At 38.5% G+C, this 13,363-nt stretch overlaps 1 protein-coding gene across 7 annotated transcripts in view; it reads left to right on the top strand.

Annotated features, from left to right (window-relative positions):
• Positions 1 to 13,363, top strand: part of DLG2 (discs large MAGUK scaffold protein 2) — a 999,439-nt gene that overhangs the window by 771,145 nt on the left and 214,931 nt on the right. For all 7 annotated transcript variants that reach the window (XM_064505171.1, XM_064505176.1, XM_064505174.1 and 4 more), the window contains one exon: positions 12,133 to 12,235. In XM_064505171.1, coding sequence (XP_064361241.1) covers positions 12,133 to 12,235 — 103 coding nt within the window. The remainder of the gene's footprint in view (positions 1 to 12,132; positions 12,236 to 13,363) is intronic.

Genomic DNA, 13,363 nt, shown 5'->3' with positions numbered 1-13,363 from the left:
GATCAGGGGAATGAAGCTTCTGAGCAAACAGTTGATTAATCCAAGCTCAGGCTTTGTTCACAACATTGGGAATTTCTGGGATTTCTGGAGGAGTTAGAAATGGCAACAGGTCTAAAAGTCTTCTACTGATCTGTTTTTCTGTGGGACTTTCTGGGTGCACAATGCTTTACCTTTCCAAATTAACTCAGTTTCACTTTTTACAACACATGCATAATCTAGAGATGTATGTCAAGTACTTGCTTTCATCATGCTGGCTCAAAAACTTCAGAGGGACAAAACTGAATCACTCATGCACCCCAAATCTCTGTATAATGAGAGGAGAATTTTAGAGTTACAGAAGGCAATTGGACACCTAATTAACAGAAGTTGGGTGCAAATGCAAATTTTTGCCTTTGGAAACCCTGTCTTATATCTGTTTACAGAAATGACTTATTCTGAAAAAAACTCTCACTGTTTCCATGAAGCTCTGGAGTGCAAAGCCCATGTGAGGAAAGCCCTAGCATCCTCCTTGACTGTAAAAATTCACGTTAATGAAGTGTGAGATGTGTCTATGTAAACATTACCATCTGGAAATACTTACCCTTAGAGAAGAGCTCTGGTAGAAAACTGTTATTTTGGTGTTGTTGATAAATAGATATGATCTGATGGCTGGAAGTTGACACATTCAGCCTCAGAACTTGATGCACTTGTTTTGTAGTCAGGGTGTTTAGGTTACATTTCCATAGAAGCTGGTAGACTTGTCACTATGGGTCTTCAAAATAAAATAGATAACTTTCTAAAACACAAGCCTAATACAGCTTCTAGGGAAAAAATTACTCCCTGTGTATACTGGAATGCAATGTATGCTAGGTGATTATAGAGCTCCCTTTGGCTTTTATATTAATTTAGGAATATTTCTTCCTGCTGGATGTCTCTCTGTCTCCCTCCTTCCCTCTAGATTTATACAATATATAAAATATAATGCAATTGCCTTGGTGCAGTAACTGCTTTCTAACTTAACTCTGATAGTTCAAAGTGCATGATTAGAACCTAATAAATTATACTAACAATCCTCATGAGTAAGACATGTCTTTTTTGCCAAGCAGTGTTAGCTATCAGACCTGTCAGTTATGTGTCACGCAAAGCTAGTAAATTGCCCTAGACTACAGACTGTGTATTTTTGCTATGATTAAATCGTCAGTGGCTTCTAAAACATTCATTTTTCAATTGCCTCAATGAGGAGAAATGATCTTTCTCATGCCAGACTGCATGCTCGTTGGCTCCTAATAGTTTAAGGAGGAGTTCACAATAAGTTCAAATATTCTAAATTAGCAAATTTTGTTATAAGACTGCCAGAGAGAATTATGTCACATCTGATATACTGAGGAGTTGGGGTAAGCTTTTCACCCTCTAGTATAGCCTCACCGTCAGCCTCACAAAGAAGGGAAACTAAAACCACAGATCTGAAAGCCAAAATTGTTACTGCTAGACAAAATGGCTCCATCCCTGAGCTCCGTTCATTCACAAATTTGCCTTAGGATGGAGTTTTGTGTTGTACTTAGACTAACTAGACTCCAGGCATTATTCTGCTCTATTGACCAGTAAGTTTGGGGTTCTTGAGTGATTTAAAAAATGATCATATGACTTGAGCTGCATAATAATAGAATTTGGCCATCCATGAAATAGGGTATTTGAGGGATATCTGCAGTAATATGATGAAGGAGATGTTAGAGATGTTTTTGAAAGAAGCAGCTAGATATACCCTTTTCCTGAACAAGCAAGCCCTCTAGGCCAACAGCAGTAGCAAAGGCAAAAATACAGAATAAAAGGGGTCATTTCCTTTTCATTGGTTTTAAAAGATATGCTGTTAGGACCCAGGGTCATAGAGATCCAGGTTTCATGATTCCCTTGGGCTAAATTAAGGTAAAAGGATGCCAAAGGATCGGTTACCTGCTTTATTCATTAACATGAACTTAGAAACAACATTAACTTGGAGGCAACCTGAACCTGGAAAGCGTAAATGGTCGGCAGTGGGTTCTATTGAAATGTTTATGAGAAGAAACAAAAAGAGAAAAGGAGTGAAAGACAGAGGAAGAGATAGTCACCACCCTTGGAATAGTAATATTCAAGTCTGGGGTCTCCTGCTCCGTATTGGGTCTCATCGCTGTCCCTAGGCAGGCTGTTTCTTTCCTTAGCTTTACTGTTGTGGTTTATGCTGACGGATGTGTCTTCGCTCCTTGTTGGGTCCTGCTGTTGTCTCTCAAGGTCCTGAAGAGGAGGAGGTAATTCCAGAGCACAACAACTAACACTGCCCCAGCAATGGGAGGAGGTTTTGTCCCTCGAGGTCCTGATGCCCTGCACAGGCCTTATTTCAAAGTCTTGACATCCTCCCTTGCGGAGTGTGAGACACAGGAATGCAGACTGCTTGTAACTCCCTTATCTCCCCAGCTTGAACCAGCTCTGGGGCCTTTTCTTACCGAACTATGTGAAAGAAAGTTCCTCATGTTATCTGAGTGCATCCTAAGGCTTCCGCAAATGTAGCTGCTCATGCTAAGCAAGTTTTATAGAAGTTGCACTAAGTGGCTGCCTCTAGACAGTTTCAGTTCGATAGCTTCCTTAACACTGGGCACATGCTGGTGTTTGTGGTTGTGCCATGCACAGCCCACCCTCCTGGAACCTTCCAGAAACGGCCCAGGGGCTTCCCGGGGTCTCTGGTGGTCTCTGCCCACAACGTTGCAACCTCAGGGCCAATCAGGAAGCGGGACACCTCCCCCCCTCCCCCCACATTGCCCAGCTGCGCCGGGTTCCAGAAGCTTCTCCCGGGCAGGGGCAGCCCCGTGCCATGGTTTTCTGCACGCCTCCTTCACAGGCTGCCATGCCATGCAGAACTGGCTTACAGAAGCTGGTCTTGCGACAATGTTTGAGACATTAACAACTGGCTCTTACACGTGTCATTTCAGACTGTGGAACATCAACTATTCAGAGTATGTATGTCGCATAATCCTAATCTATAGAGCCACAAATTAACTGTGAATGTTGTGATTCCAGCTGTTCTAATAGGAAAACATGAACATTTAACACTTCATCTAAAACTGAACATTTCCATTAGGTAGACAAGCATTGATAGGTTTCCTCATAGTCACGGGACTGAATTCAGTACAGATGTGCAGTGACACAAGCCAATGGCCACCTCAGTGTTACGGCTTTTCACAGGTCACATTACCATATTCTGTGAACGTATATAAGACTGTCAAGTAGCGATCAGGGTATGGATTTCAGTTCTTAAATTTGCCAGTGTCTCACTGCTTGGGGTCACACAAGTCACCAGTGCCTTTCTGTTTCTAAGCAACCTCTAAATTGGATTCACCTTTGTATTTCAGTTCCTGAGTAGCTGCTTCAGCCAGCTCGCTGGCTCCAGCTTGAAGTACAGTTTTCATCATCTTCAACTTGTAAGGTATTTGTTAAAATGGAAATCTTTACTTCATTTCAGAAGCAGGAGAGTTGCAGTAATTATTTCTGTTTATATCATCCTTTGAAATTCTAATGTAAGCTAGGAACACTGAAGCATCACGAACAAAACTGATCAATGATAATGTAGCTATATCTGTATACTGGAAGAAAAAAATTGCTTTAACAACTTGGCTTGGCAGAAACCAAGGTATGATAGGGAAATGCCTAAATGTCCCAGGATGAGCGCAGGAGACAGGGAAATCCAAGTGCTGAAAATAGAAGTAGGGAGAAAGATGATTAATTCAGAGGAGGCAGGAAAGAGAGTGGAAGTAATAGTCATATAAAAAGTAAAAGCTGTAGGAGGGAGGAGGGGCAATTTGGTGTCAGCTTGGAATAGGAAGTCTGAAGACAGAAGAAATTGCAGAGGAGAGTGAATGTGTCAAAGCAGCCTTTGATTGAAAAAATGACACTGTAGTGAGATGCATTAGATAGGTGATGGCAGAAAGACGAGGGCGCTTGAGTGACCAGGCAGGAGGAGGGAAGGTAGAAAAGCAGCAGCTAGGTTTGAATTTAAGTGCTTATGATGAGTTCTCCATTTTAACACAAATGAGGATTCTTACTTATTCAGTGTTATAGTTGATTAATGAGGGGTTAATGTATAATGTTGATGAAAAAGCCAATATCTGTACTTATTTCAAAATTAGTTAATATATATTGGCCTGTGCTATTACCTAGCACAATAGTCATATATGATATTTGTCATTAGTAATAGCAGCTGTCCTAATATGAAAAGGCCATATATGTGCCCCTGTCTAAACTTTGGCATTCGCAATGAGATAAAATGCCATTGACCACCTTGTAAGCTGATGGATGACTTCCAGCCCAGGTTAGTAACAGAATTAGCTGGTAGCTATTTAGTGACCTGAATGAAATAAGTTTCATGTCCATTCAGGCTCCACTGAGCCTATGTGTCCTTTGCAAAAGCCAGAATTTATTTCAAACCCAGTTTAAACAAGTTCTGAGGAATTCTAATGGAAGTGAGAAGAAATAGCTCTTAAGGTTATCATTGGAGTGAACATTACTTAAATTACTTCAGTCTCAAAGTCTGCCAATCTGGCATCATTCACAAATGCTACATTCATGTGGAAAGCAGCTTTACTATAAGAAGAATTTCTTGTACAGTTTTGGTTAATAAAAAATCTTTGAATATGGTTATAGGCTTAACAGGTACCATTTGAAATGATTCATGTGTTCTGGTGAATCATAAAGCTTGTTAGTAGGAATTGCCCTACTATAAAAGGAAATGTGTGCAAGACACCACTTCCCTAATATAATATTAATTTTCTTATTGCTTCAAAGATGTAGCAGTGCTTTGATACCTCTTTCAGATGGCTCATCTTCCTCTTTACACTTTCTGTTAGGAAAAGGCTTACTAAATCACGTAGCTTGTACCACCACAGTGTTTCTTGTTTTTCAGAGAGAGATGAATTTGCTTTTAAAAGGCTGAGTTCATCAGAGCATAAAGACCAGCTTTCTGGAGGCAAAAGCCATAACTCTAAGGTAGCAAGATGAGGAAAATTGAAAAGGTCATTAAAATTGTTAGCCCATAAAGAGAGAAAGAGGATACTGGGCATGGAGAAGAGCAGACATGACACAATATTATGTTTTCAGTGGAGTTCAGGATGAGATAACCAGTGTAGTCTAAACTAAACAGTTTTAACTGATCAGAAGAAAATGCAGGTCCAGAAAAGATCAGGAGAAGTGAGAAAAGTGAGAGAAAAGCTGTAAGTGGGAGCCTGAGAATTTAAAAGAACGTAAGTTGGAGAGCGAAGACTCTTCCTTCCCTGTGTATTTCTCCTTTCTTTTTATTTCTAAACATTTTCTTCACTAGTAAGGCAAAACGCTTGTATAGTAACATTTTTTTTTTTTTTTTTTAATGGGAGTGACATCTCTCACATCAGTGCCAGCGCTTGGGTTTTTGTGTGAGCTGTCCATGGTGCTGAGTGCACTTAGCCCAGCATTGCTCTCCTCTAATGCAGCCAGTTGCAATTCTTACAGATGTTCAGCCTCCAGCTAGCTCTATTGGCATCAGCTTACAAAATGATGTCCTGTCAAAGCTGAAACACATTCATGCTCAGCAAAGAGCTGTAATTTGGCAACATGCATGAGTTTCTTAGAATTCTTTTACTTTTCACTGGTATATATCAACTGCCGTAGTTGTGTGGGCCTTTGTGTGGAACTGTTACACCACCTCCTGATGAGAAAAGTCTCCCCTAGATATGTTCAGGGCAATCACCTCATGGTGAAGGTCATCTCTAATATGTATTTTTCCAGTGTTCCGTATCTCACTGGAAGAGCATGTTCCCATCACCCAAGAGATGATGGTGTATGTTTGCTTCCTAATGACAAATGAGGACCACCAGAGAACATGGTTCAGCTTCCCTCTCATCCCTTTTCTATTGCTCTTAGGAAAACTTAATAGGGCCTGCAAAGTTAAGGCAGATGAGTAGGGTTCTTCATGTCTTTGCTTAATGCAAGCAATGGGAAGTCTGTCTGTAAGAGTTACCTTTTCTACTCAAGCTTCTGTCTGTTTTTCAGACTCCACAAGCTCTTATTTTATGAGTTTAACAAACAAAAGAATTCAGCCGCTGTTTGAGAAATCTGCTGTGTTGTTCCATGGTACAGGAGTCTCATTTCTTTGCCATTTAATTTACTCTGTAAAATCCCTGTGCAATGTTACCGAGAGTTCAAAGAAGAAATGAAAAACAATCTTCTATGCTTCCTCTCCAAAGAAAGGAATTGTTTTTCCTTTCCTTTACAACTCAACAAGAGATCCGAAGTGTTCATTTAATTGCTGTGCAAACATAAAATAAGGTGGCTTTAATACAGCAGATTATTCTGCTAACCTCCACTCTATTTGAATGACCTAGATATGAATCATGCTCAAGCTAATGTAACATGAGAAAACACTGTAGTAAGTCTTTAACTGGCACAGTTCAGAACTGAGCAAATTTGTGCTAATGTGGGCTACTCAATTAAATATTTTAAAGAGAATATAACTCTTCCAATTTGAAAAGAGTATGTTTTATCCAAAATGTATCTTTTATTTAGATTATGATTCCATGTGAAGTTAATAGTACTTTAGTTTGAATCAATGAAGTCAAGGGCAATTATTAAAATTACTATGACCTATAGTTACATCTTTTTCTGTGTCTCAGTTTAGTTTTGTCTGTAGTTTTTAACTACAATCTTTTGTTATAACACTTGCCTTTGTTTGTAAGCTTTCTAACCACTTTTTTGTACAGTGTACAGAAGAGACAGACAGCTGTATAAGCTTCAGGCTTTTCTTATTTCCATTATGTCAAATTCATTTTGGAATTAGGCATCAGAAATTGTGCAGTCAAATTCATTCTCGGCTAGGGCATCAAGATTGTGCAGTCAAGCTCAGAACAACAATGCTGCTCTGCTTATTATATAATGCTTCTTAAAGGAATCCAGCCCATTTAATAGAATAAAATCATACCTTTGGTGTGTGTTAAACTTTCCTACACACACATGCAACTTCTTGTATTTTTGTTTCTTTTACTGAGTATTCTTAACACAAACACAGTAAATGCATTGAAAGCAGTAACTGGAAGCAGATTTAACTATTTGCAATGAAATCATGTCAGGCTAAAATATCAGCATACACAATTGTTGCAATTAAAATATTGTTTTGGTGGAAGAGGCAGGAAAGAGTATTATTTGTTTTACCCCTTTATGCTGTCAGAAGAAAAACTCTTGTTCTTTTTGGCCTGAGGGTAAGAATTTGATTAGAATGTGTAAATTAATGTTTTCTTTCATGAAGATTGAATGTCTGTATATCAATATGCTGTTTTTCAACTAGAAGGTGTAGGACTTAATTATATTTGCTTTTAAATATTGGGAAAGAATACTGCTCAGGGCGGAAACGAGTTAGCTTCTCCAGTTCTTGTTCTGAAGGAAGTCAGACTAACTGATATGAAGGCCCTGTCTAACCTTAATATCTAATATTCAGTACTGAGATCCTCTCCCAGGCACTGGTGTGCAAAACAGCATGTAAAAAAACTCCTGTCTACCTATTTGGCAACAATTGCTTGACTTCTGCAGCTGTGTATCTACAAGAGCAAAATCACTATTTTGGCAATCAGTGTAAAATCAGACCCGGTGAACTGTTACCTGTTCAGGCTTACTTAATCTGATTTGTCTAGCTTGTTTATCATTTGGTAAAAGTACAGAAGATAGAACTGATGTGCTGTTTTCTTTCTGACATTTTTTGCTCTTGCTGTTCTGATTTCAGCTATTCAGACCTGAAATTCTTCATAAAGTGACCATCCTAGCCTACATATTAACAGGGCTCTGCACTTGATTTCAGAGAATTTCAGTCATTATGGTGTATTGGTGTCTGCAGCTTAGACAATCATTTCCTCCACAATAAGCATGCAAAGGGCAGGAAGCAGTCAGTTGCCGTTTCAGTGGCTTCTTGTTATTCTGAGGAAAAGAGAAAAATGTTTAACTTAACTTTGGTGGAATTACTATCTTCTCTGTATATCTCTAATGCTTTATTGGTTATTAGATAACATATAGATAGAACAATTGTTTTTCAGAGCAGAAAGAGAATAAGAATGTAGTTCCTTTATTCTTTTGTACATCCTCTCCTTTTAGCTTCAGAGAGATTATTATGACTTATTAATGATTTTTAAAATTTTGCGTTCTATTAACACAACTCTTATAATAAGACCACCAATATATATTCTTATATTGCTTAAGAGAGGCTTGTATTTTCCTAAAGTCTACAGTCTTTAAGCTTAAGTCTAAAAATACTGATTTTTAAATGTTTTTCCTGGACCTCCTAATATTGACCAGATGACTTCATCCATATCCTTCTCCCCAGACCAGGAGCTGAGGAATTCAGAAGTCTTTCTTTATGCTTTCAGTTCATCCTATTGCTTCTTCCTTTCTCAAGGATTGTATGTATAGAGAGAGAAACACTGAGAGAAATAGCAAGCTTTTTATTAAAGGAAAGGTGATTTGGCTTCAAAGTTCTCTTCTCCAAAGACCCTGAGTCCCGGTTAAGGTTTTCTATATGGCATGATATAGCCACTGTGCTGCCTAAAGTTCAAGACTCTGCTTCGGTCCTCCAGAATGCCAAAGCTGTGACTACCATGCTAACAAGTAATTATACTACAGATATACCTATGCCCCATGGCAATACAGCATTAAGTGTCTTAGTGTCCTCACTGAATAAGGATAGGGCCACAACAGCTCTTCCTTTCATAATAGTCTCTCCGTTCAGGAAGTCTGTATTCTCTACAGAGGTTTTAAACTAAGTTCTAATTGATACCACATTCATCTGTGGGTAATATCAGTGTCAGACATTACAATATATTAGACTTTATAGAACTGAAAACTGTGATTCCCTCCTTTTGCTCTTTTAGAATGCACTTCATTATTGCCCTCTATAATACTATTTTCCTAGACTGAATTTAAGTGAGTTTTTTGCAGGGGTCTGTGTTAGTCTTGCCATCCACAGAACTTGAGGTTCTTGTACACAGCTTTGATAAATGTATTTGAACTCTTGACTCATTATGTGCAAAGATTCCACCTTCCTTACATCTGTGGCTTTCAAACAGGAAAACTGGAGAACTGAGAACTCTTGTGTTAGACAAATTATGAAGTTTATCATTCATTTGGGCTATGCTCAGAATTTCTTTTCAGGGGCATTTGAGTTTTACCTGTTAATCACGGTATTCACTTCTCTCTACACAGTCTAAATAAAAATTGTGAGAAAAATATGAATTTTGCACACTTCAGATGACAGAAACATTGCAGAAATTTTCAGAATATACCTGTGAGCATATATGATCCAGAAACACCAATACATGGCAGTACCAGAACACTGAATAATAGTCATGGCTTACCTTTAGATTGTCTGTATCATTGTAACAATACGGGCATCCATACCTACGTCTCCATGAAGCATTATATTCTGGCACAGACATCTGCTTTGAATGTTTCCTTAGGTGTGGTAATATTCCAGCCTGAACTTCTACTGCAAGGTGCCCACCTTGTAGCAGCTACTTTAATGCTCTTTAAAATGCCTCATCCCTGTATATACTCTACCAACTCTCCTCTCTCCTGTCCTCTGAGGTGCATATCCTTGTGAAAAAGTGGTCAAGCATGCTGGCTTGGTGCTGTGCTTATGCCCTACATATGCTGCCCAAAAGTGTCTAGGATACGTGCATGGATCAAGCAGGCATTACTAGCAAACAATTTCTGATTTCAAGTGGCCAGTGTTCACACACATCTACTGTGGAATACACATATGGGCAAAATAACTCAAAGAAATCCAGCTGTTGTTCTGCAACATAACTTATAATTCACCTTTTCAGTCATGTCATTACTGTGGTTGTATAATTGGTCTTGTTTGCCTGGGGATATGAGCAAGGTCAGTTTTCAATAGATTATATTCTTCTCTTTTGAAAGTTCTGTGTTTCCTTTCTGAATCTGAAGATAAGCCACTGTATAAACCATGCTTCAGAAAAATCTTAGACCATCTATAACTTAGAATGATATTAAAATAATATAGCCAGCTGAATTTCAGACTTATTTTTTATTAGAACAGGAGAGCTGATTTTTGTGAAGAAGATGGGTGGAAATATTAAGCAGTCATCAAATGTGTAACTTAAAAAAGTTTTTGAGGGGAAAAAAGATGGGTTGTTTAGGAATTTTTTTTTCCTCCATTGCCATTAAGGGAACAAAAGAATTTGAGGAAAGATATTTTTCCAGACAGACCTATAAGGAAAACTTGGATTCTTATGGAATCATGTTTTCAGATATGTGAAATCTCAGCTAGACAATTATGTTCCAGTATACAGTCAGAAGTACTATAGCATAGTGCGATCCTCTGGATCAGAAACTATGGGATTTCCTGTGTTGTATGTTATTACTATCAAAAAAATTTTTTTTTTCTGAGCATGATAATTTAAATATTGGATTCACACCTTAGTAAGGACTAGATTTTGTCATACAATAATTAATGTGTGCTCCCAAAATATCGTGTTCTCTAAGATTTAATGAATGACAGCAAGTTAAAATGTGTCAGCTTCTAAATGTAATTCAAAATAATCAAAATAAATCTATTTGTACTAGATCTCATCACCATTATTTGTAAAGTTCTGTGAAATCCATTTTGTTTTTGTGAAGCGTTAAAAAGTTTTTAAAAGTTAAATAAAATAAAATCCATATTTTCAATATATGCTTAGCCATTTTATGTTAGTATCGCATAAAAATAAACACAGAAACAGTTGCTAATGTTGAGATTTTGGGACCCATGCTCTGTCTTGTTTGCCTGTGAAATCTGTGGTGTCGCATTCTCTTTTTTTTTTCTTTTTTTCTTTTTTCTATATTTTTTCTTTTTTTTTCTGGAGCAATAGGAAATGGATTTCTGTCCTGCTGGAGCTGTTTACATTTCAGAAATTTCCTGTTCTTCATAAAACATTATGGAATGGAAATCTTTAGAAGCAAAGAGGAAAAGAAAAAAAGATCACACATACTTCAGTAACATTCCCCTTGGAGAGAAATATTCATATTACTGCAGCAGTTAATAATTCTATAGGTGAAATAGCAATATCTCTGACAACAAAACCTGAATGAGGTGCTAAATTCTTTAAATTAGGCAGAGAAGGGATTTGATCCTGGGTCTTCCTCACGGAGTGGGATGTGAGCATGTTTATGGACAATTGCTGGGGAAGCAGGGACAGAGTAACGGGGGCTTGTTAGAGGGATCTTTGCCAAAACTAACTCATGGACCTTGAGAAAGTTTTGACTTAGTTTAATTAGGATTTTATCATCAAAAATGTTTTCTTGAAGAATTTCTGTCCAGCTTTCCTTTCTGGGCTTCTTTCCCTCTGTCTCGTTGTCATACATAGTAACACCCATTGTGCCTCTTCCTCGGGATGCTGCTGACAAAACATTTCACACCAAATCTGCAAACCAAGAGAGCTTTGAAACTGCCCACAACTCTTATGGGTGGATTCCTGCTTCATTCTGCTATGTCCAGCTTCCACTACTTATGCAGCACAAAACCATCATTCAGGAATCAGAGGAACTTACATCTAACTGCTAGAGGTGGCTAAGCTGCACCTGCTAGCAACTCCATAGCAGGATAGGAGGATCTATCTAGTCAATAGGAGAAGGGATGGCATGAAAACAGGATGGTAGATGGAGTTTCTGCTCTGGGACCAGCTGTTTTTGCCAGAGACACTCCATGTATCTCCAAGTTCCCCTGGAGCTACAAACTGGCCTTGCAGAGTCTGGCTGGAAGACCTGGCTTCCTTGCCTGCAGTGTTCTTCAGTGACCTTCGAGCACAGCACAGAATTCAAGTTTTAAACCTTATATTTAAAATTAAATTGATGGATGAAGAGACTATCACAGATGTAAACTCAGTTGAGCAGAAAACCCCAAAACAGTGGTTGCAGAAGAATATGCACAGATATGCATGCACAAACTATGGTGTGCTATATTAGTGCAAATTCTCGTGGCCAGCCTTTTGAGTTTGTGGCTTGACTTCGGCACCTGGGCAAACTGGCTTTTGTGTCCGTCAGATATTAAACAGAAGGGATCTGTCTTTCTGCCTAATGTTAAGCTACTCAGATCTGTTGTTGTTTGCATTTCTCCTGTAGGTGAATGGTATTGATCTTCGAGGTGCTACCCACGAGCAGGCTGCAGCTGCGCTAAAAGGAGCAGGGCAGACGGTAACAATCATAGCACAATACCAGCCGGAGGGTAAGTAAAATAATAAACTTAAGGACATAAGGCAAAAGATAAGTGCTTTAAAGCCACCCATTTAAAAGGATGAGGCTGCTGTAGCTAGTGCCTTTCCCAGCTATCATCAGAAGTCATCCAGAAGGAAAATTCAAGTGACAGTTTTATCCCCCAAAAGTGGCTATATTTTTATTGTAACTTTTGCTTTTGGAAGTGTTTAATGCAACTGTAAGAACTGTCTTTAAATGTGCATATAATAAGACAGTAATCAATACATAGTTTACAATTTTATTTTCATTATTGTTTATTCCATATTCTTTTCTTTTCTCTTTTCCTGGAGATAGATAGTGCAAAAAAGAAGTTAACAATGAACAGTAATGCCAGGAAGATCTGAGGATGTCCAGGAGAGCCATGATCAGAATTAAACAAAGATAATCTCTTCCTGGTAAATGCATGCAGCCCCTCATTATTACTATTGGGTGACTGGGTCCTTGTAGCTCCAGGAGAATTAGCCCTGGATAGCAAGTATTTACAAGAGAAACATAGTAAATAAAACTGTCAACAGGAAATTTAGCAAAATATCAGACATTTAGGGTGGGATTTATCTCGCCCAGTTTTGATGTCTAATATTTAGTTTTCTAGGGTTTCAACTAGTCAGTTGGGCTGCATTTCAGTGGAGAGAAGTAGACACTGATTGATCTTACCAGTCCAGAGTTAAGTGACAGAGCTCCATCTCATTGTCCACAAGTTATGTGTTTTCCTAGCATGAACTTTCTGATGGGAACTAGAGATCATTTCCCTTCACAGCAGTTGTTACTGTGAACCTTTCTCCAGGTGAATTCTGCCCCTACAGGTGTCTGTGAAGACTTGCTGGCATCATTTTATCAGTTTCAGTAAACACTGAAGTAGCTAAATTTAGAAGTACTACTATGACCTCTCAACACAAGTTGTTGATTCTACCTACTTGTACCTGCCTAGAGCACAGGTAGGTCTCAGGTGAAACAGTGCAGTTTTAGTAGTAGGTTCTGCTGGTCATTTTTTTCAGAGACACTAGTGAGATGAATTAGTACTGCCAGAGTTTATGCCACATGATACTTATGATACTTTTGGTTCTCTGAATCCTGGTGATAGAAAAAGAGAAACAGAAAG

Source organism: Dromaius novaehollandiae, chromosome 1, assembly GCF_036370855.1.
Source record: "Dromaius novaehollandiae isolate bDroNov1 chromosome 1, bDroNov1.hap1, whole genome shotgun sequence".
NCBI lineage: Eukaryota > Metazoa > Chordata > Aves > Casuariiformes > Dromaiidae > Dromaius > Dromaius novaehollandiae.
This window is presented reverse-complemented; position numbering and strand designations above follow the sequence as displayed.